This window comes from Prionailurus bengalensis, chromosome A2 (genome assembly GCF_016509475.1).
Source record: "Prionailurus bengalensis isolate Pbe53 chromosome A2, Fcat_Pben_1.1_paternal_pri, whole genome shotgun sequence".
Classification (NCBI taxonomy): Eukaryota; Metazoa; Chordata; class Mammalia; order Carnivora; family Felidae; genus Prionailurus; species Prionailurus bengalensis.
Genome location: NC_057348.1, coordinates 2,123,935 through 2,148,535, shown reverse-complemented (window position 1 = coordinate 2,148,535; position 24,601 = coordinate 2,123,935). Strand labels below are relative to the sequence as shown.

Genomic DNA, 24,601 nt, shown 5'->3' with positions numbered 1-24,601 from the left:
TATCGAGATTGAATGGACACCCATAAATGGAAGAACGTCCTTGTAAATCGCATGTATGGTAAGATTTTATCCTGCAGAATACACAAAGAACTCCTATCTGAATAACAAAAACTCATCCCCGTCAGAAAGGGAGCAAAACCTTGATCAGACATTTCTCTTAAGATGACGCACAAATGTCTAATAGACACATGAAACGATCCTCCCATCAGGATGATGCGAGTCAGAATCACGATGAGATGCCACTTCCCACTCACGAGGACGGCTAGGAGCCAGAATCCAGAAAGAAGCGGCGGCCAGGATGTGGATGGAGAAAGCGGAACCCTGTGCTTGGCTGGTGGGAGTGTCAGGGCAGCTGACGTGGAAAAAAGTTTGGTGGTTCCTCAAAAAGTGAAACACAGAATGGCAGTGTGACCCAAGTGTTCCAGTCCTACGTAAACGGAAACGGACACTCAGATGTGTGCACACGAGTGCCAGGTGCAAAACTGTGCAGGCCCCGCAAAAGAGGGAAACACCCCAAGTGTCCCCCAGTGCGTGGATGGATGAACAGGATGCAGCGTAGACACAGGACGGATGGTGATTCAGCCCCAGAAAGGAATGAAGGACAGACACATCATGCACGTGAACGTATGGTGACAGTGTTATACCACGTGGAAGACACCAGCCACACCAGGCCACATGGTGTGAGTCACATTAAATAGGCAGAGTGGGCAAATCTGCAGAGACGCGAAGTATTTCAACAGTGCCCAGGAGGCATGATTTCCTGGCTATTGTGGCCTTTAAATTTGCTTAGGAAAATGGACATATAAGTCGCATACCATAGGGCTCACACTTGTAAGACTAAAACTCAGTGTTCTTTTTTCTTTCTTTTTTTGTATGTTCTCATAACTGTCCCACATCAATACCCACCTGAAGAAGGAAATGGAGCTTTTAATTTCTCATTTACAGGGTCTGATTACAAACTGCATCTGCCGTGACTTTCCTTGCAGAATATAACGCACACCTGAGGGTTGTAACGTGTCACACCTGTGGCTGTGGGCCGCTGGGACCACCGGATCCCATGTCCCTTGCTGGCTGAGGCGCCAGGGCAGGTTTGATTGCCCTGAGGCCTGAGAAGTGGATGTTGATTCAGAGGGCGAGGAGGCCTCGCTTTCAAAGGGCCAGGTCAAAACCCAGGGAGACCTATCTCCCCCTAGGTGAGGTCACAGATCAGTGAGCTTTCTTCTGTCTCTTTTATTTTAATTTTTTAAATATTCTTTTATTTTTGAGAGACAGAGGCAGAGCACAAGAGGGGGAGGGGCAGTGAGAGAGACACACACACAATCCCAGGCAGGCTGCAGGCTCTGAGCCACGCAGGCTCCGCGTCACTGAGCTGTCCTTAAACACAGCAGACAGGTGCACCATCATCGGATGTGGACCAGAAACACAAGCGTCACCAGGCCCTTTTGTTTGTCGCGTCCCATCCGCCGCTGGACTAGGGAGGCTCCGCAGAGGAAGTGAGTCGGATTCTCGGGACACAATAGGAGGCAGGCGGCTCAGGCCACACGGAGCGCATTCTGCTTGAGTGAGACCTCCCCAAAGAGGGATCGGACACGTGTGTACCGCCAGCCTGTCACTCAGGGGCTAGGAGGCGGGGCCTGGGGGGGATCTGCCCAATTTGTGGTCACGGGGGCGGTGCCAGGACTACCCTCCAATCAGAACGGGAAGGGCCGAAGGCTGTCCTATCACGGTGAGGAAGCGAGGTGGCTTGGTAACGTCCAATTGGGTTGTGGGGGGATTATCTTCGGAACCCATCCAATCAGGTTACAAGGACTAAAGGATCGCCCAATCAGGGCCCGGGACCTGTACACCATCCAATCAGGCCCGAGCGAGAGCCCGGTGGGTGTGGCTCTCAGTCGGGGCGGCTGTTGCAGTGGGATCCTGCGCTGCCGAAGTTGTGGGTGTGCGCGGCTTGGGAGGACGCCCCGAGGGCGCGGAGCGGAGCCCCGAGATGGTGAGTGCGTGGGCCGGCGGGGCGGGTGGGACCCGCCGGAACTAGGTGGAAGCGTCCGCGGCGGGGTGTCCCCCTCCCTAGGGTTGGCACCTGGGTCCTGGGCGGATGGAACTGGGAAGGAAGGCTGGGGGAGGGCAGGGGGGAGGGCAGGGGGAGGCCTGGGATTCGGGGAGCGTGTGCGACGACCTGACTAAGCAGGAGTTTTGCTCCTCGGTGGAGGACAGGTAGAGACTGTCCGGTGAGTTGTCTCGTAAAGGAAACTGTTTGCAGCCGTAAAGAGGCCGCAGGGAATAGCTTCTGAATCCGCGACTCCCCGGGGGGGGGGGCTCTTTTTTGGAGGGTGAGGATGAATATTCAGAAAGCGGAGCTTTGTCGGGGGCGGTCTAGGCGGGCGTGAGGTCGCTCGGACCGAGCTGGAAGACATGCCCAGAAAGCACGCGTGCAGTGTGACGGTCACGGAGCCAGAGCTGCTCGCGGGGGCTGAGACTTGGACGTTGGAATCCAGCGGAGGTAAGTGTGGGACGTGGGGCCGGGGCTGAGCGCGCGCTGAGGGAGCAGGTGCACGCGCATGGGGTCCTGGGCTGCGATCTCGGGTAAGAAATGCAGGGTTTTCTCGCTTTGGAAACGGCGCGGAGAGTTTCACGGGTTTGGCTGTTTCCTGGCCTGGTGCAGACACCCGCTGTTCCCTTCAAGTCGTAAATGGCTGAGATTGGTTTTCTGTTTTTCCATTTCTTTGTGATTCTGACCCGGACCAGGAAGTTCTGCAAGGGGGTGTGCTGGGCAATTAGAGCCGGAGAGGCTTAGATCACGGAATGGAGCGGGGGTCCTAAAACGATTGCTTTTCTGGGCACCCCCTAAACCCGCTGAGCTTCCAGGGGGACCCACGGTGGACCTGTCACCCAACCAACCTGAGTCCTGTGCTCTGATGTGGGAAACAAAGGAGGCTGTGGGCACAGTACAAGCAGACAGCCCACCCCCCCACTCCCAGCAGGTGGGGTATGTGTGACATTCCTCAGGCACCTTTAGCCGCCCAAGAATGAAGGAAAGAGAAAAACAAATGGTTAAATGATTGAGATCACAGTCTCCAGGATGTGAGTTGCCATCAGCTTACAAAAGTCTCAGGAAATTACAAGGAAAAAGAGAAATCTCCAGGAACCTACATCCACAGGGGGACACTGAGCATAAGACCCTGGAGTGTCTCAAGAGCCCTATAAAAGGAAAGAAACCAGGCAAGAGCAAGTGTGGTGCTGACGTTGGGGTTCCCTGAGGCCAGCCTGACCCCTGTCCCCCAGGAGGGGCTGTGTGTGGCTCAGGCTGAGAGCAAGCCCACGTTCAGGGGTCTGGAGGAAGGAGAGAAGCCAAAGCAAAGTGGGACCAGCCAGCATTTTGTGCCCCCTGGTCACAGGGACAAGCAGCTGAGCTGATCACAGATGAGGCACAAAGTGTGGGTGTGGGGGGTCTGCGCGTGGCCCTGTCCTGGGTGAGCCAGGGGGACTTCCTGTCAGTCTTCTGCTCTGACGGGGGAGGGGCCCTCGTGCAGCCTGCTGTTTTCCAGACCCCAACAGGGTGGGGGAGGGAGTGCCTTTCCCTTCCACTGAGGTTTTCCTGGGAGCACAGGGCTCAGGTAGGCGTCTCCATGTCACCTGTGAGCAGGACCTGTCACCCTGTCCAGCTCAGCACGGATGGCTCTGTCCTCCGCCAGCCTTGCGTTGAGCAGGTGTAAAATGCCCGAGTTCTTTCTGCCTCCTTTCTTCCCCTTCAGGGCAGAGGGTGGTAAGTGTGTCAGGTCATTCCTGTCCCTGCTGACCCGGGTTACTGGGGGCTTTATCCAGAGAGTGTCCCCTGGGGAAAAGTGTCTCAGGACAGAACTGTCCTTCTCCATGAGGGTTGGTGGGGGGGGTCTGCAGGGGGCTCCACACCTTCATGCCAGGTGGGTGGAGTCACGGATCAGAGGATTCATCAAAATGCTGGTGACGGTTCCACGCAGGGTCCAGAGGTGGAAAACTGTCTTCCTGATCTGTCCCCTGGGAATTGCCGGTGTCAGAGACGCACACAAATTCTGTGAACTGAGACGGGTTCAATTCTAACAGTACCAGGTCCCTGTTCTCTGAAAGGGATAAACCGCTTCCATTCTTGTGAAACCACGCAGGTGCCCTGGAGCCGCCCCTCCCACTGTGGCCTTGACCTCAGGGTGTAAGCCGTGATGCTGTACCTGGTTGTTCACACAGCAGCTTGGGGTCCCCGTGTCATTCGGATGACCCGGGTTGCTGGAAGCTGGGGCCTCCTCTGGGCTGGGGACCGGCCACCCCCAAAGCTGGGCCTGGTGGGAGGCGAGGGAAGGTGCGGTGGGGTCTCGCTCACCTGCAGGTGGCCTCCAGCCCCCGAGATCAGTGGGGACCAGTGGGGAAGGGGCTGGGGCCGCCCTGGGGTGTCTCCCGAGGACCGGTGTTGGCATCGTCCAAGGGGTTGTGGGGTTAAGTGGGATCTGTGGAAACAGGAAGTCTGTGCAGGTCAGACTGAGGGAAGTCTCCTCGGGGTCAAGTTGGAAGGGTCATGAACACAGAGCGTGTAGGGTTCAGATCCTAAACTGGGAGGGTTTCCTCTCTGGTGAGAATTGTGGCCCCAGAGGAGGAGGTGCAGGGCATGTGGAGCTCAGAGTTCAGTCCCCAGGGGTCTCTAGTCCCCTCCTTCCATCCCAGAGGACCGGTGTCAGCAGGGAGAGCTTGGCCGTCATGGGGGGACTGGGTGTCACCCTCTGCACTGGGGTGTCATGTGTGGTGTGGGTGCCGTGGGTGACCAATCTGAGCGGCTCGTGCTCTGGTGCTCGGCCCGTTGTTCCTGGAGAGGCTCTCGCTGCCCTGGGAATCCAGTGTGGGTGACACTTAGGACTTTTGTCCCTTGGCCATACCTCTTTGTGCTGGCAGCTTTCCGTGTCGTCACCCCCCAGCAGGCGTCACTCGACCTGATCTCTGTTGCGGTGCGAGAGGGGAATGTCAGCAGTGCCACCGGTGATGTGGCTGCCCAGGGCTCGTCTGTGTCTCTCGGGCGGGTGCTTGCGGCTCAGTGTGTCCGGTGAAGCCCTCCGTCCCGGGATGGTGGGTCGTGGGGTCTCCAGTTCATGTTTTCCTTTTGTGGGCTTTGCTGCTGCCGGCAGTGTGGTCTTGTCTCCAGGGTAAGTGCCTCGTAAGTCCTTTGTGCTGGGGGGACATTGCATGTTGTAGCTTGTAAGTTACATGTTAGCAGGAAACAGGGTGCGGAGTGTGAACCACGTGTCGGTTTTGGGTCCCGTCACTGGCGACTTCATGGCGTCCAGCTTGAGTGTGTGACACGGGGTCTCCTGGACGTCACACGTTGGTTTATCTGATTCCTCCAGGGCTGAGGATTTCTCACGTGTGGGTTTCCTCTTCTGTGGAAGCATTTCCAGCGTGTTGTGATCTGTAACTCACATGTCTTCTTCCTGATCTTCTGTTTCCTTCACGTCCTGGGGACATTCAAGCTGTTTCATTTCTACGTGTTGTGTTTTCTCCACGTCAGGGTGTATCCTTTCTCTGGGTTGTCTGCGTGGATGGATCCTTCACGTTGTTAGTAGACTTGTACTTCCCTGTCTCTTCCTGTGTAGACGACCGTCTTTTGTTCTGTGGGAAAACTCCTCCATCGCTCAGGTCTGATCACACGTGCTGGAACTTTCTGTCCGTGTGTTCCTCTTGTTTCCAGTTAAATCCACCAGACTCGGTTATTGTCCGTGAATCTGATGATCCCTTTTACCCTTTAGAAAACCAGTCTTGGGGCGCCTGGGTGGCGCAGTCGGTTAAGCGTCCGACTTCAGCCAGGTCACGATCTCGCGGTCCATGAGTTCGAGCCCCACGTCGGGCTCTGGGCTGATGGCTCGGAGCCTGGAGCCTGTTTCCGATTCTGTGTCTCCCTCTCTCTCTGCCCCTCCCCCGTTCATGCTCTGTCTCTCTCTGTCCCAAAAATAAATAAACGTTGAAAAAAAATTAAAAAAAAAAAAAAAGAAAACCAGTCTTCCCTGGCCCCATGTGTCCTGGTGTCCCTGTCTCTGCCACCGCCCTGCGGCACTTGCTGTGTGGACAGCCACTTGCCTAAATCAGGGGCGACTGATGTCTCCCCTTAACTATATCCTTATTATGGGAATCGATGGCAAGTGGGAGATACTTGTCCTGGGAGATAAGAGCATCCCCAAATGCATCCTCCAGTCCGAGATAAGGAATGTGATCCCATCCGTTATTTCCACAAGTCCGTATTAAGCGTATGGAGTGGGGTACGCTGTGGTTTAAGGAGCGATTTTGAGATCCCAGTCACACAGGATTGGTCAAGGTGATAGTTGAGTCATGCAGTTGTTGGGGAGTCCTTCCCGTTTTCCAGCTGATCACAAAATCCTGTGTCCATGGGGTCCTGTCATCATCCCTCTAGAGACACAAGCATGGAGATTGTGTCTACGTGAGCTGTATGGTGGTTTCTCTGAAGCTGACCTCAAGTTGTTCAGGATCGGTTTTCAGGACTTGAGGAAAAAGGGCAGATTGGTTTTTAATGACTTTAACTCAAGAGAATGGGTGATGGGAACCCTAGTTTGGAGAACTGTAGCCAGAAATTTGAGGAAACCAGACGAATTCAGGACCTAGTCTGGTTTCTAAGAAATAGTATCAAAGTCTAATGCCTACAAAAATATGTTACTGAAACATAATTTTTTTCTCTCTGCATTCACTCTTATTTCCAGAGATAGCCAAATCAAGAACAAGTCATTTGTAGAGCAAGTCCAGTTTTAACACAATGGCCTACTTACTTACAAAAGTTCAGCAAGAACAGTGATTGCCCATTTCAGGGTTTCTTTCTTTCTTTCTTTCTTTCTTTCTTTCTTTCTTTCTTTCTTTCTTTCTTTCTTTCTTTCTTTTTGAGAGCTTGGTTTGCTTAAAAATTTTATAAGGAATTTCTAGATTGAACTTTTAATAGCCCCTTGAGGCCAGAGGACAAGTCAAATATTTTCTTTCTTTATATATATATATATTTTTTTTTTTTAAATTTTTTAATGTTTATTTTAGAGAGAGAGAGTGAGAGCATGAGCAGGGGAGGAGCACAGAGAGAGGGAAACAGAATCCGAAACAGGCTCCAGGCTCTGAGCTGTCAGCACAGAGCCTGATATGGGGCTTGAACCCACAAACCGTGTGATTGTGACCTGAATCAAAGTCGGACGCTTAGCCGACTGAGCCACCCAGGTGCCCCTCAAATATTTTCATTAGACTTGTCTTCACGACCTGTAGATTTATGTGATTTCCTCTTCTCAAGGTCCCCAAACTATCCTGAGGTTTCCTGCACCTGCCTGGTGTTGACTTTCTTTACTCACCTGGTAAAGCTGCTGGAACTCTGTCAGCAAGGCATCAGGCCAGTATTTCCAGGAGGCTTGATTGGTTCCAGTAAGTCTACCTTAATTGCTTCATGCTGTCTGCTTATTCTGAGTCTATTCAGGTCTCTGTCAAATCTAACATTCCAGTCAGAGCCTTAGTAAAATAACCAATGTGTCCAATGGTGTCCTGTTACAAGGAGAATACATTCTCATTGAACTTATGCAAAAGGAGGGAGGGAGTCAGCACTCAGATGTGTAGGAATGTGTTTGCTTGTAGATCAAGATGGCAGCTGCATACATGGGAACTAAGGAGTTAAGGGGGGAATCTGACAGAAGCAAGGCTGGTGAGACTCAGCCAGCATCAGGAAAGGGTCCCAGCTGAGTCCTTCACATGTGCGGATTCACCACGGCCGAGCTGCCATTGCCACCTGTGCCACTCGTTGGGAATAGACCTTGGGAACAGAGTGGAGAGGAGGGGAAAGGGGTCATTTGGCCTTACAGGTCCAAATGGTCCAGCCTTGTTCACCCTCAGACCTACAGACCATACCGGGGAGCCCCTGAGATAGAGAAATTTGCTGCCTGGTGAGTAAATATGGTTGCACCTGCCAAAGGGCAAAAAGAAAGTGGCGGGAGTCAGGGATCCCCCTGAAGGGCAAGAGGTGAAATCCCTCAGCCTTTTGGGCAAGGGCAGTGCCATAGACACCCCCCGGAACCGGGGATCCTCACCAAGGAGGAACCTCAGGTGGAGGTTGCCAGCTGCCCCGAGAACGCTAGAGTCAGTCCATCAAGGGAAACTCCCAGAAAATTCCTAGAAAATCCCAGGCGAAGCCCTTTTCAGCAGAGGGTCCCTGTGAAGGCCAACAAATGTGGGGTGACCTGATCAGGGGGAGGCCCGCAGCTCAGGGGGTGAGGGAATTCCCCCCAAGGCAGAACAGAGGAGATGGGAGTTTGCTGAATACCCTGCAAGGGAGCAGCGGGCAGGATGGCAAAGGAGAGACCGTCTGCCGGGAGGCAATGCTGGGGGGCTACAGTTATGGGGTCACGAGGGAGCATGGGAACCTTTGGAATGCTCCCTGTGTGGGACCTGTGCCCGGTTGTAAGTCGCAGGGGTTAGTTAGGGCCTGTGGCCATTTCGAGACAGGTCACTCAGGAGCCCGTGTGCATTCAGCTGTGTGCTCACTGCGCCCTTTGCTGTGTATCTTTCCATCACTCAGGCCTGTTGCTAAAAATGGTCCATACACTGTGACTCTTCCTCCTGTGTTAACGTGAGCGGTGGCCGTGTCCCCATCAATCCCTCAGGGACTCTTCCTTCTGGGGAGGAATTTCCTTGAATTCTGGGCCCAGGGTTAAATGTTTGAGCGGCCCTGCTGACTTCCACGTTTCTTAAGGCCCCGGACTCGTCTTACACATCAGGTGTGCCAGGCGCCTGGGCCCTGGCCTGTGTCGGGGCCCAGAGCCCACCTAATCCAGGGAAAGGGTCGTGTCTGCCTCTGTCGGAAGAGAGGGGACGCCACCAGGCTTCTTGCCCTTGTTCCTTCCAGGGTGAGAGCTGCTCCCATCAAGCAGCCCTGGAATCTGAGTGTCCACAGCATCCTGACATTCTGGTTCCAGTTCTTGGAGCTGACGAGGCATAATCGTCTTTGAGCAAGCCAAACGTGTGTCCTGATTTCTGGGTTGTCCAGAGAATATTTCATTTTTCTTTCTGTACAGTACCGGTCTGCTCAGATGTGTCTCAGTATAAATAACCCAGTAAATTGGGTGTGTGTAAGTCCATGTCAGCTGTTGTCCTCACCCTCTGTTGTGACTCAGGGGTCCTAGGAATGGAGTCAGCTCCCTGCCTGTCACCCACACCCTTCATTCTCTAACCCACACCCTTCATTCTCCCACACACGTGGGTGCAAATGGCGCTTTGCAGCAATAGAGTGTGTGGTATGTTTCAGGCCTCTGTGGTCTTTGAGGATGTGGCTGTGAACTTCACCCCAGAAGAGTGGGCTTTACTGGATCATGGTCAGAGGAACCTCTTTAAAGATGTGATTCTGGAGACCTGCAGGAACCTGTCCTCCGTGGGTAAGGATGGCTCCATACCTTCACTGGTCTTTTCAGGAAGAGGAAGAAAAGGTCAATATTTGCAAATTATATGAAACTGTACATAGAATATCATTAAGGCTTCACTAATTAGTATTAGAAGTAAGAAATGAATTTATAAAAGTTGCAGAACACAAATATTGTAGAATCTGTGCATTTCTGTATTTACTACCAAGATAGCTGAGAAATTAAGAAATCAAACCCATCTTCAAATAGTTCAAAAACAATAAAATATTATGTTAAAAAGTAACCAAGGAAGTTGAAAGATCCATACTCTTGTAGGTATAAAACATTTAATAAATACATTGAACATGACACAGCAAAGGGAAAGCTATACCATTATCATGGATTGTATGGACTAATTTTTTTGAAAATGCCTATACTATGAAAAGCACTGTATATATTCAGTGCAATCCCTATCAGTCATTTTCTGAATAGCATTTTTGAGAGGACTAGAGCAAGAAATTCTAAAATTTGTATGAAAACAGAAAAGATTCCAAATAAAGCTATTTTGAGAAGGCATACCAAAGCTGAAGATATAACAGTCCCAGATTTCAAACTACACTCAACAAAATAGTATAGTACTGGCACAAATCCAGACACTAACCTCAAGGCAACAGAATAGAGAGTCCAGAAAGAAACCCAGGTTAAAAAAAAAATTTTTTAGGGGCGCCTGGGTGGCGCAGTCGGTTAAGCGTCCGACTTCAGCCAGGTCACGATCTCGCGGTCCGTGAGTTCGAGCCCCGCGTCAGGCTCTGGGCTGATGGCTCAGAGCCTGGAGCCTGTTTCCGATTCTGTGTCTCCCTCTCTCTCTGCCCCTCCCCCGTTCATGCTCTGTCTCTCTCTGTCCCAAAAATAAATTAAAAAACGTTGAAAAAAAAAAATTTAAAAAAAAAAATTTTTTTAACGTTTATTTATTTTTGAGACAGAGACAGAGCATGAATGGGGGAGGGCCAGAGAGAGGGAGACACAGAGTCCGAAACAGGCTCCAGGCTCCGAGCTGTCAGCACAGAGCCATACGCGGGGCTCGAACTCACAGACTGTGAGATCATGACTTGAGCCGAAGCTCAACCGACTGAGCCACCCAGGCGCCCCAAGAAACCCAAGTTTATATGGTAAAATAAAATCTACAAGGAAGGATCTGAGACTGTACAATGAGGAAAAGACTGTCTCTTCAATAAGTGGTGCTGGGAAAATGAGACAGCTACCTGCAAGGAGGTGAAACTGGGCAGCTTTGTACCCCTTACCTAAAAGGAAACTCAGTATGGATTAAACATCTCGGTGTAGGACTTGAACCCATACATGTCTTAAAACAAGATGGAGACACTAAATTCATGGATATCAGCCATAGCATTATTTTTGTGGAATCATCCCTTCAGGTAAGGGAAACAAAAGGAAAAATAAAAAATTGAAAGAGGAACATAATACACATTTTCTCACAGAAAATATACAGATGGCCTCTTGGCACATGAAGAGCTGCTCAGTATCACTAATCCTCAAGGAAATGCAAATTAAAACCAGGTGAGCTAATGGCTAGTATGAAAGAAACAGGAAGTACAAGTGTTGGTGAGGATGTGAAGAAAGGGAAACGCCTCATTGGTGGGATTTCAATGGGTGCAGCCAGCTTGTCAAACAGTATGGAGTTTCCACAACAAAAGGAAACACAACAATACCATATGGTCCGTAATTTCACTTGTGGGTAGTTCACCAAAGGTAAAAACCAGGACAGTAAGATACGTGCACCCCCACGTTCACTGTGCTCAAGATACCTTAGCGACACAGGAGTCCTTCAACAGATGAATGGATAATGAAGATGTGGTATCTATATACAAGGGACTGTCCCTCAGTAATATAAAAGGGACAAATTCTTGATGTTTGTGACACCATGGATGGAGCTAGAGAGTATTACACCAAGTAAATAAGTCAGACAGAGAGACAAACAAAACAGGTTACTTATATGTGGAATCTAAATGACAAAATGAACAAACAGCAGAAAATAGGAAGACTTAAAACTCTAGGGAACAAATTGGTGTTTGTGAGATTGGAAGGGCATTGAGAGACAGGTGAAATCATGGAGGGGATTGAGAAGAACAGATTTGCACTTGTTGAATAAATAAGTTACCAGAAGGAAAAGTAGAGCACAGGGAATACGGTTGATAGTTGTGTAGTTGTGTATAGTGACAGCAGTTACACTTCTTACGGTGAGCATTTTGTAATGTATGGAATCGTTGAGTCCCCGTGTTGCACACCTGACACGAATATATAGGTCAGTATGCTTCTACCAAAAAATGAGTGAGTGAATGAGTGAATGAATGAATGAATAATAAAAGGTCCCACAATTATCAGTCATCATGACTGTGAAGACGAAAGTTAGGCCCATCTTCCAGATTGCTTGTTGCCCTTCAGATCCTCCCTTCTGCTGAGCTCTTTTCAGGGTCAGGGCAGCAGCCACACACACACCATCTACTCTCCTAATGGCAGCTGGGGCAGTGCAGGCAGCCTCCACTGAGGGCCTATGTGCCTTCAGAACAGGCCAACCGTCAGGTGGACCAGGTTCTGGAGAAGGGATTGGCGTTTGGACGCATCCATTAGAAATATGGCTCAGGCTTTGTATGAGCAGGGTGATGTTTGCCATTCACCTGTCCTCCCTGTTGGACTTTGCATCCACCGTAGCCCACGTGGCCAGTCTTTCTGTCTTCCTGTAGAGGTAGGGTGTGGATGTGTGTGTCTTGCCCAGTTCCTTCCTACTTGGCTCTTCTGATAATTCTTAACTCCACATTAGTGTCCATCTAGTTTGAAGTATTTGTGGATGAACGTGCTGCCATTTCAGACACTTTATTATTGTCAAAGTCCCAAGTCACAGGGGTCCTCAGAAATTTGGTCCATGACCATTCTTCAACATGAAGTTCATTTCCATTTCGGGATTAGTATATGAATAGAAGCAGACATATGGCCTGTTTTTTAACCTTCCGCATCAGGTCATTTCCACGAAATTCAACTAGGCTCCCGATTCTTTTTTTTTTTTTTTTTTTTTTTAATTTTTTTAATTTTTTTAATGTTTTTATTTATTTATTTATTTATTTATTTATTATTTAAAAAAAAATTTTTTTTTTCAACGTTTATTTATTTTTGGGACAGAGAGAGACAGGGCATGAACGGGGGAGGGGCAGAGAGAGAGGGAGACACAGAATCGGAAGCAGGCTCCAGGCTCTGAGCCATCAGCCCAGAGCCTGACGCGGGGCTCGAACTCCCGACCGGGAGATCGTGACCTGGCTGAAGTCGGATGCTTAACCGACTGCGCCACCCAGGCGCCCCAATTTATTTTTGAGACAGAGAGAGACAGAGCATGAGCAGGGGAGGGGCAGAGAGAGAGGGAGACACAGAACCGGAAGCAGGCTCCAGGCTCCGAGCTGTCAGCACAGAGCCCGACGTGGGGCTCGAACTCACGGACTGTGAGACTTGACCTGAGCTGGTCAGACGCCTAACTGACCGAGCCACCCAGGTGCCCCCTAGGCTCCCACTTCTTGTAGTTCCTCCCAGTCAAGGTAAAATGAGTGGGTCAGAGACTCAGCGGTATTCTTTGCAGAACGAGCCTCTGAGTGAAGAGAAGATACTAATGTTTACAAAAAACGATTCCCGTTCTGTGTTTGTAGAGAAGCAGGAGTTTCACAGCAGTGGAGATCTGACCCGAATGCAGCAAGGGCTTTTGAGGTGAGTGACACTTGTAAGGGAGGAAGGGGGGGATGTCGGCGATTGTGAGACTAGCCTGAAAGTAGAGAACAGGTGTAAGCCTAGCGCAACAATCGTGTAGTCAAAACTTTCACAAAACGAAGTTTTTATAAATGCATTCTAGGTATTGATCATCTGAAAAACCATCGCGTTGTTAAAAATGGTCAGGGAAAACTATAGGTAAGAAACCCTGAACGTTATGACTCTATTTGAGTCCTCAGGAGAACAGTAAGCTTGAACCATTTTGCAATCATGCACACAGTGCCACAACCATACTCAGTCATTGAAAATGTCCATTATGTAGTCCAATAATAATTAATAAGCATCAATAGATCATTAATTATTAAAGAGATCACTTGTAATCACTATTCCCTTACCGTGTATCTTCCTATTTTGAACAGCAGTCCTTTGTTGGAGAGTGTTTGTGAACGTTTTGAAGGAGATCAATGTGGAGAAACCCTGAACTCGATTACAAGTCTTACTGTGCATGACGGGTGTCCTACTGGAGGCAAATCCTGTGAATGTGCTAAGTGTAGGGAAACCTTCACAGATGGTTTTTTCCTAGGGAATCTGCAAAGATCTCACCCAGGACTCAAACCTAGTCCCTATGAGGAATGTTGCCCAGCCTGCAGCTCCATCACGAGCCTCAGCACTCAGGTGGGTGCAGACCTTGTAGAGAAATCCTATGAAGGTCAGGACACCGGGAGAGCATCGGAGACATACGCAAAGAGTCTGAGTAGTAAAAAATCTCTAGAGTGCAAGAAATGTGGAAAAGCTTTCACTTGCATTTCTTCTTTTCAGGGTCATGTGCAAAATGACCGTGTACAGAGGGTCCATGCGTGTGACGTGTGTGGGAAAACCTTCTTATATCACTCCTTCCTTACACGTCATATGAGAACTCACACTGGGGCTAGAACCTCTCAATGTCAGGAGTGTGGGAGAGCCTTTGGGTATAAGTCAAGCCTGCAAAAACATGTGCGGACCCACGCTCGGGAGAAACCCTATAAATATCAGCCGTGTGGGAAAGCCTTCCCTGGTCAGCACACCTTTCTTGTACCTGGGAGAAGACCTACAGGGGATAGATCCTGGGAATGTAAAGAATGTGGGACAACTTTCAAGATACGTCTACAGTTTGAACGTCACATGACCACACACAATGTAGTGAAACCCTATGAATGTGGGGAGTGTGGCAAAGCTTTCAGGCATCACCCAAACCTGCGAGTACATATGAGGACACACACTGGGGAAAGACCCTATGAATGTAAGGAATGTGGGAAATCTTTCCAGAGGTATGGTCATATTAAACGTCACATGACCACTCACAGTACCTTGAAAACCTATGAATGTAAGGAGTGTGGCAGATCCTTTCGGGATCAATCATACCTGCAAGTACATATGAGGACACACACTGGGGAAAGGCCCTTTGAATGTCAGCAGTGTGGAAGAGCCTTCCGGAATCAAACAGACCTGCGAGTGCATATGAGGAGACACACTGGAGAAAGACCGTATGGATGTCAGCAATGTGGGAAAACCTTCAGATATCATTGGAATCTGCGAAATCATGTGAAGATACACACGGAGGAGAGACCCTATGAATGTCAGGAGTGTGGGAAAACATTCAGGTATAAGTCATGCCTGCGAGAACATATGAGGACGCACACTGGGGAAAGACCGTATGAATGTCAGGTGTGTGGGAAAACCTTCAGGTATCATTGGAATCTGCGAGAACATGTGACAATACACACAGGGGAGAGACCCTATGAATGTCAGGTGTGTGGGAAAACCTTCAGGTATAACTCATGCCTACGAGACCATGTGAGGACACACACTGGTGAGCAACGCTATAAATGTGTGCATTGTGGAAAAGCCTTCAGTCGTAAGTGCACCCTTGTCCTACATACTGTGAGAAATCACGCAGGGGTGGAAACTTGGAATGTAAGGAGTGAGGGGAAGCCTTCAGGAAACATCGACCTCTGAACATTACAGGACCACACATAAGGTAGTGAAACCTATTAATGTCAGGAATGTATCAGAGCCTTCATGTATCACACTGATCTATGGATACATACGCAGACACACACTGGGGAAAAACCCTGTAAATGTCAACACTGTGGGAAAGCCTTCACATCTCCTTGAAACTTGGGAGCACATATGAGGACACCTGCTTGGGAGAGATCCTATGAGTGTCAGCAGTGTGGGAATACCTTCAGGTGCCCGTCACTGTGGAAGTACACATACGGACACATGTTGGGGAGAGACCTTTTGAATATATAGAGTGTGGGAAAGTTGTCAGCTGCAAAATGTTCAAGGTCATTTGAAAACACACAGTGCAACTAAACCCTGTGAATGCAAGAGGTGTGGGAAGGCATACAAGTTCTTCTCATCTCTTCAAGTGCATATGAAGAAACACCCTGGGGAGAGATCTTGACAAATCACCGATCCCTTCAAGAACACACCAGGCTGGGGGCGCCTGGGTGGCACAGTCGGTTAAGCGTCCGACTTCAGCCAGGTCACGATCTCGCGGTCCGTGAGTTCGAGCCCCGCGTCGGGCTCTGGGCTGATGGCTCGGAGCCTGGAGCCTGTTTCCGATTCTGTGTCTCCCTCTCTCTCTGCTCCTCCCCCGTTCATGCTCTGTCTCTCTCTGTCCCAAAAATAAATAAACATTGAAAAAAAAATTAAAAAAAAAAAGAAGATGTAGTATAGAGGCACCTGGAGGCTTAGTTGGTTAAGTGTCTGTGTCTTGGTTTGGGCTCAGGTCATGATCTTACAGTTCATGAGTTCAAGCACTGTATCGGGCTCTGTGCTGACAGTGCAGAACCTGTTTGGGATTCTCTGTCTCCCTCTCTCTCTGCCCCTCCCCTGTTTGCTTCCTCTCTCTCTCTCTCTCTCTCTCTCTCTCTCTCTCTCAAAAAAAAAAAAAGATGTGGTAGATACATACAATGGAATATTAGTCATCAAACAGAATGAAATCTTGCCATTTGCAGTGACGTGGATGGAGCTAGATGTATTATGCTAAGCAAAATAGTTATAGGAAGACAAATACCATGATTTCACTCATGCGGTTTTTAAGAACCAAAGCAGATGAATATATGGGAAGGTGGGGAAGACAGAGAGGGAAACAAACCATAAGACACACTTAACTCTAGAGAACAAACAGGGTTGATGGAGGGAGGTGGGTGGGGAATGGGCTACGTGGGTGATGGTTCTTATGGAGGACACTTGTGAGGAGCACTGGGTGTTGTATGTAAGTGAGGAATCACTGAATTCTACTCCTGAAATTAATATTGTATTGTATGTTAACCAACTAGAATTTAAAAAAAATTAACAAAACAGTCTTTTGTAAAGAGGCACACTTAGATTCCTGAAACCATTTGGAAGTATGTACAGGTACCCATTAAAATGTGTATCAAATACAGTGCTTTAGAATTATGACTTTCTAATGTAATTTTCAATAAAACAAGTTTGGGGAGATTGGATATTCCCCATAAAGGACGTTGTAGTTCTAAATTATCTTTGGCTATGTTGGTTCATTTTGCTAGAAATACACATTAGGAGAGACCTTGGTTCCCAAACCTAAAACCGTCCAGGGTCGCGGTTGGGGGTCCCTGCACAGTGCTTTGATGACTGAAATTCATTTCTTGGTTGTTTTCTCTAAACAAAATAAAAATTTCTTAACACTGGTTTCTACAGGAGTAGCCTCTTTGCAGAAGAAATCAGACTGAAGTCGAGTGCATTTCCATCAGGCACAGTTCCAAGGGGAACAGTCCGGTTCTGAAAGGTAGTCAGAATAAAAGCCAAATGAGTTGTCTCAGAAAGAACAAACCCATAAAACAGATCTGAAATAACTCTGGACAGCATAGTCACAGAGTGTGGCTGTGATCCCAGGACAAAACTTACATTCCATTTCAGGTTGTGAGAAACCATGAGCTCAGTGGGCTCTGTGAGACCTGCACCTGTTTGCTCACGAGCTCGAAGTGGTTTGGGTCTTCCCTGGGTCCACTTGTGATCACTAAGTAACGTTAACCTTAAAAAGAAAACCGTCTTTGTGACCATCCTAGTGAATGGGTCTCTGCTTGTAGTTTGATGAGCGTTTCCCTGATGACTGTCTAGCATCTTTTAATGAATCTATTGACCATTTGCATATCTTGTTTGTAGAAGTGTCTGCTGAAATGTTAGGTGTGGACTTTTCCTAGCTGCCCCTTACCTGGGTGAGGAAGTTCCCTTCTGTTCTTGATTGGCTAAGTATTTTTGTCAGAAAGGGTGGTGGGTTTAGTCAGATGTCTTTTCTGTCTGTTGACATGATCATGGGGGTTTGTTTCTATTATTTGTGTTCATAAGGTTGATGACTGCTATTTTCTTGCTGAACCAACCATTTTATTCCCAGATAAATCCCACTTGGTCAAGTTGTAGAATCCTTTTTACATATAACTGGTTTTGGTATGGGGACTAACTGGCCTCATAGACTAGGTCAGAAGTGTCTGAGCACACACACATAAGATCATTTTCTAAAGCTTTGCCGCCAGAAACTTTGTGTTTTTAAAATTTTAAGTCTGTTTATTTATTTTGAGAGAGAGAGAGAAAGCACGGTTGGGGGAGGGGCAGACAGAGAGGGAGAGAGAGAATCCCAAGCAGGCCTCCCACTGTCAGCACATAGCCTGATGTGGGGCTTGAACTCATGAAACCTGAAATCATTACTGAGCCGAAGTTGGACGCTTAACCGACTGATGACCCAGGTGCTCCTGTTCCCCAAACTTTCTACAACATTCTTTTACACTCAGATTTTGTCCTCAGATTGTCATCATTTTAAGACAACCTCATTTTAAGACAAAATTACTTTCTATCACAACAAAATGTATTCCCATTCCTTACGTCTTTCTTATCATCTCCTTTACTATATGCAGACTTGTTTTCCTCATTTCCGTCAGTCATAATTACATTGGTACAATTTTAACACTTAGAAACCTTGTTCTCCAGTAAAACTAATTGTAAACTGTCTATTACACCAGGATTCTTTAGATGACATACTTACGAATACATCTTACAGTTTTTAGCAATGTGCCTTTTTTGTCGAACAGTCTTATAGTGAGGTACAAAACTTGTTTTCCAGTTATCCTGATCATCTTTGGTTTCTATGCAAGAAGAAGCCAAAAGCTCTTAAAACTTATGCTTGATAATTAACATGTCAGTATTTTATCTTCTTTAGAAAAGACTGCAGCGCCTGGGTGACTCGGTTGGTTAAGCATCTGACTTTGGCTCAGGTCATAATCTCACAGTTTGTGGGTCCGAGCCCCATGTCAGGCTCTGTGCTGACAGCTCCAAGCCTAGAGCCTCTTTGGATTCTGTGTCTCCCTCTCTCTCTGCCCCTCCCACTTGCACTCTGTCTCTCTCTCAAAAATACACACTTAAAAAAAAAAGACATATGCCCAGTGAATTCTACCCGATTTATCATTGAACTTAGGGAAACTTCAAAGTTTCAGGTTATGAAAGATTTGAAATCTATCTTAACATTTACCCAGGAGAACTTCATGAGATAGACAAAACGGACTATGATTTTAAGCTATCTTTTCCTGACAAATTACAATAAAGATAATGTGAGCTCATTTGATGTTTAGTAAACCTTGGTAGAATATAAGTGTTATGTGTGATGTGGATAACTCTAACAGAATGTCTATTTAATTATATCACAACCTTACATTAGCTTTAATACCAAAAAGTTTGTAACTGTGTCCACACAGGTCAATCACATTGTTCCCCATTGTCAGTTTTTACCTTGGGTACCCATACATTATTCTAAAGGTGACAGATTAAGTCCATTAGAAGCCCCCTGCAGGGGCTGAAACTAGAAATACTTATATGAGATAAAGCAGACTTCAAAACAAAGACTGTGGTAAGAGACACAGAAGGCGAATGCTTGACAATAAACAGATCAATCCAACAAGAGCATAACAATGGAATATAACTACACACCCTGCCAAGGAACACCTCAATATATAAGCAAATATTAATAGAAATAAAGGCAGAATATGACAGTAGTACAATAATTGTAGAAGAATTTAACACTCCACTAATGTGAATGTGTAGAACATCCGGACTGATAATCAGTAAGTAAAGGGTAGATTTCAGTGACACATTAAATAAACCTGGTGGACTTAACAGATACATGTGGACAATCCACCCCAAGCAGCAGAACACACATTCTTTTCAAGTGCACATGGAACATTCTCCAGGATAGATCATATGTTAGGCCACAAAACAAGTCTCAGCAATTTTAACAAGACTGAAATCATACTAAGCATGTTTTCCGTGCACAGCAGTATGAAGTTACAAGTCAAGTACAAGAAAAGAATAGGAAAAAGCTCAATCATGTGGAGGATAACAGCATGCTACTAAAAACCAACAGGCCAACAGAGAAATTAACATGGAATCATCAAATACTTGGAGCCAGATAAAAATGAATGAATACCGTGATGGAAAATTTTTTGCACGTGTAGCACACACAGTCCTAAGAGGGAAGTGCATACTGACACAGGCCTACCTCAGGAAACAAGAAAAATCTCAAACATTCTAACCTCACACCTAGAGTAACTAGAAAAAGAAGAACAAGCAAAGCCCAAGTCACAGAGAACAGAGCAGAAAGAGATGAAATGGAGATTTAAAAATAGAAAACATCAAGACAACTAACAGCTGGTTCCCCACCCCCTTTTTGGTCTTAATTAGGCCATGAACCCATTTTATTGTAGAAAGAAACAAACATACAGATAAAACAATTATTTCACTTAGTCCCACTATTCATAGTTAATTAGTTAACACCAAGTATGTGTCTTTCCAGATTTCTGTGGACAAACACACATATAAATACTTTTACAAAGATACATACTATGAATATCTTGTTGTCAGCTGAAAGCTGTATGTTTTTTCTAATACAAGTTGCTTTAAAATTTTTTTTTAATATTTACTTAGTTTTTGAGAGAGAGAGCATGAGCGCGGGAGGGAAGACAGAGAGAGTGAGACACAGAATCCGAAGCAGGCTCCAGGGTCTGTACTGTCAGCACAGATCCCAACGTGGGGCTAGAACCCACAAACCGTGAGATCATGACCTGAGCTGAAGTTAGACGCTCGATCAGCTGAGTCACCCCGGTGCCCTGTAAATCTGTATCTTATTTGATGTGCATATAGGTCTGTATCATTAAGACTCCACTGGGGCTCCTGGGTGACTCCATCAGTTAAACATTTGACTTTGGCTCAGGTTATGAATTCCCAGTTCATTAGATTAAGCCCTGCGTCAGGCTCTGTGGTGACAGCTTGGAGCCTGGAATCTTCTTTGGATTCTGTGTCTCCCTCTCTCTCTGCCCCCACCCCACATTCTCTCTCTCTCTCTCTCTCTCTCAAAAATTAAAAAAAAACATTAAAAAAGAAAAGTCTGCATTACTTTCTGCTGTAGGGATCCACCAAAATTTATTGAATTACTTGTCACTGGACCTTTTTGTTTCACTAATATTTACATATTGTAAACTCACCTAAAACAACATCTTTGTCTCTGGTATAGGTATTTCCTTAGGATACAGTCCTAGCACGGGAATGGTAAGGTCTAAGAGATTATGAGAATTTGTAAGGCTTTATGACCTTGTCTTCAGGTGTATCTGTTATATCTTGCTTCCAAACCAGTTCCTCTGTGTAGCCAATCCCCTGTCTACAGCTTTCAACACAGGTGGAGACAGCCAGAACACCCCAATCAACACTCCTGCCGAGTCTGTTGGCCTTTAGGTGGTTGAGCCACTGAGGCATGACCTGGAATTCAAATATTCTCTTGGCCCCACAGGGGCAAACTGGAATATCCTTTTCTTGAGGGACATTTTCACCAGAGATCCAGATGGGTACAATCCCTCTGGCATATCTAAGAATCTGTTCTGGCTCTAGGGCTATTTTAGTTTTAAACTTCTGGAATTTTTATCTTCCTTGGGTTCATGTTTTGCCATGGAATCCAATTCTTCATCAGGTGCTTCACCCATGCTTCCTGTAATTTCTGCTTCCCTTCCCTTTTCAACATCTTCAAGTGTAACCTCATCTTCTGTTCTTATTACAATTTCAAATTCTGATTGTCTACAAGCCTGCTTATGTCCCCATCTCCAGTCTGGAGTATGATGCTCCTTACTTCGGTAAGGTGCCTCGTGACATCTGAAGCATGTTTGGGGGCTTAAACTGCCACCAACCCTGCAGAGATGAACCCCAGACTTGAGCTGGAGGCACACAGACTCTCCTGTCTCTGGAGGAGGGTCCTCAGAAAGTGGCTGATATGAGTAAAAGTCATTTTTCCTGGTAGCTGATTTCTAAGAACTAGCTTGGGATCCATGCTGGCGCTGCTTCCATGAAGCTCTGCTCAGCTGGTCTGGCTGAGGTGACAGCCACAGAGAAAGAGCGGAGGACTGCTCATGTGCTCGCACTCTTAAGAGCTGGTTCTTTGAAAAGGTACAATTGATAAAATCTAACAAAACTAATCAAGAAAACAAGAGAGAAGACTCAAGATCAGAAGTGAAAGAAAATTACAGTCGACACCACAGAAATAAATGGATTAAAAGAGATTACTTTGAGAAATTTTATGCCAACAAATTGCACAATGTAGAAGAGATATACACACATTTAGAGGCTATAATCCTCAAGAGTAGATCAGGATGGAACAGAAAATGTAAACAGATCTATTACGAGAAACAAAATTGAATTACTAACCAAACCACTTCCTGGAAAAGTTCAGGACCACCCAGACAACCTCTCAGGGGCATTCTACCAACATATATAGAAGATGTAGGAGCCACACCACCCAAACTATCCCAGACTGTAGGAGAGGGAGGAATACTTCTAAACTCTTTCAAGAGGCCAGAATTCCCCTCATATTAGACACCATACAAAAAAAATTATAATATATAATATAATATGTCTACATATTAGACTACTACATATACAGACTACTACATATTAGATATCTGTACAAAAAAATTATGGATGAATTTCCCTGATGAAGATGGATAGAAAAATACCAAGCAAAATATCAGCAAACTGAATTCAAAATACATTCAAAAGAGGGGCGCCTGGGTGGCGCAGTCGGTTAAGCGGCCGACTTCAGCCAGGTCACGATCTCGCGGTCCGTGAGTTCGAGCCCCGCGTCGGGCTCTGGGCTGATGGCTCAGAGCCTGGAGCCTGTTTCCGATTCTGTGTCTCCCTCTCTCTCTGCCCTTCCCCCGTTCATGCTCTGTCTCTCTCTGTCCCAAAAATAAAATTAAAAAAAAAAAAAAGAAAAAAAAGAAAATAATATACATATATCAATCAACATGAGATACCACATTAATGAAATAATTTACAAAAATCATGTGATCATCTACATAGATGTAGAAAATCATTAGACAAAATTCAACCTCCATTCCATTGTTTTTTTTTTTTAAGTTTATTAATCTATTTTGAGAGACAGAGTGAGTGCGAGGTAGGGGAGGGCAGAGAGAGAGGGAGAGAGAGACCCCAGGAAGGCTCCCTGCTATCAGCGTGTAGAACCCACCAACAGCGACATCATGATCTCGGCTGAGACCAAGAGTCAGAGGTTCAACGGACTGAGCCACCAGAGCGTCCCAATCTCCATTCCCAATAAAAACTCTCAAAACGGAGTGTACACAAGGAATGTACCTCAAAGGCCATATATAACAGACTCACAGCTAACATACTCAATGGTGAAGAGCCAGAAGCTTTTCCTCTACGGTCAGGAACAAAGCAAGGATGTCCACTCTCACCACTTTCATTCAACATAGTCCTGGAAGTCCTAGCCATACTAGTCAGAGAAGATAAAGAAATAAGAAATATGGAGACTGTTAAGAAGGAAGAGAAAATTATCAGTATATGCAGATGATAAGAAACTATATATAGAAAGTCCCTAAGACTTTACAAAATTATTAGAAATAATAAATGAGTTTAGATTCATTACAGAATACAAAATTAATACACCCAAATCTGTTGCATTTCTATTCCTAATAAAAAAATAGCAGATGAGAAATTAAGAAAACAAACTCATGTTCAATGTCTTCAAAAACAATAAAAGACAGTAAATGTATCCAATGAAGTTGAAAGACCTGTACTCTGAAAGGTATAAGACATTCAATGTACAAAATTGAAGATGATAAAATAAATTCAAAGATATACTATTGTCATGGATTGCAAGAATTAATATTGTTAAAAATGCCCATAGTATGAAAAGCACTCTACATATTCAATGCAATCCCTATCAACATACTAACAGTATTTTTCAAAGATCTAGAGCAAGAAATTCTAAATTTTGTATGGAAACAGAAAAGATTCCAAATAACCAAAGCAGTTTTGAGAAAGCATACCAAAGCTGAAGATATAACAGTCCCAGATTTCAGACTCTATTAAACAAAACAGCATAATCCTGGCACAAAAACAGACACCGAGCTCAAGGCAACAGAATAGAGAGTCCAGAAGTCAACCCATGTTTATATGGCCAGATTATCTACAAAGAAGGAGCTGAGAATATACAGTGGGGAAAAGACTGTCTCTGCAGTAAGTGGTGTTGGGAAAATGAGACAGCTACCTGCAAGATGAAACGGCCAGCTTCGTACCCCTTACCTGAAAGGAAACTCCGTATGGATTAAGTACCTACATGTAAGACTTGAACATGTACACCTTTTAAGACAAAACAGAGGTGCTGAACTCATGGACGTCAGCCTTACCAATATTTTTGTGGAATTATCCCTTCAGTTAAGGGAAACAAAAGGAAAACTAAAAAATTGAAACAGCATAACAGACATTTTCCCACAGAAAATATAACATTGCACTTAATGCATGAAAAGCTGCTCAATATCACTAATCATCAAGGAAATGCACATCAAAACCACAAGGAACTATCTCTTCACAGAAGCCAGAATGGCTAGTATCAGAAAGATAAGAAATAACAAGTGATGGTGAAGGTGTGGAGGAAAAAATCTCCTTATTGTTGTTGGGATTTAAATTGGTGCAGCCACCTTGGAAAACAGTATGGAGTTTCCACAAAAAAGTAAACACGACTACCGTATGTCCATAATTCCACTTCTGGGTAGGTAAACTTACCAAATTGGGGTGCCTGGGTGGCTCAGTCGGTTAAGCGTCCGACTTCAGCTCAGGTCATGACCTCACAGTTTGTCAGTTCGAGCCCCACGTCAGGCTCTGTGCTGACAGCTCAGAGCCTGGAGCCCGCTTCATATTCTGTTGTCTGTCTCCCTCTCTGCCCCTCCCCCACTCACACTCTGTCTCTGTCTCTTGCTCAAGAATAAATAAACATTAAAATTTTTTTTTAAAAAGCTTGCTATGAGGGAAGCATAATGATGAATGTATGGACATATAGAAGTATATTCAATAGGAGTCAAAGTCATCACTTAAGACAGAAGTTCCGTTACCACTAATTT

General features: G+C 46.2%; 2 protein-coding genes across 2 annotated transcripts; one reads left to right on the top strand and one right to left on the bottom strand.

Moving 5' to 3' along the window:
* The first annotated feature begins 1,679 nt into the window (after positions 1-1,679).
* Positions 1,680-15,620, top strand: LOC122486668 (zinc finger protein 709-like). The gene is made up of 3 exons (XM_043586098.1): positions 1,680-1,990; positions 9,290-9,416; positions 13,088-15,620. Exon 3 carries the CDS (start codon positions 14,055-14,057, stop codon positions 15,138-15,140), a length of 1,086 nt encoding a protein of 361 aa, XP_043442033.1. The 5' UTR covers positions 1,680-1,990; positions 9,290-9,416; positions 13,088-14,054; the 3' UTR covers positions 15,141-15,620.
* Positions 15,621-20,512: 4,892 nt separating this feature from the next.
* On the bottom strand, positions 20,513-24,238 carry LOC122486533 (programmed cell death protein 2-like). The gene is given in 3 exon segments (XM_043585893.1): positions 20,513-21,109; positions 21,112-21,476; positions 24,228-24,238. Coding segments are annotated over 3 exon segments (726 nt in total). The 3' UTR covers positions 20,513-20,759.
* Positions 24,239-24,601: the final 363 nt, after the last annotated feature.

Excerpts from the sequence above, each read along its gene's own strand:
- LOC122486668 (XM_043586098.1), top strand. The coding sequence starts at position 14,055 with ATGAGAACTCACACTGGGGCTAGAACCTCTCAATGTCAGGAGTGTGGG.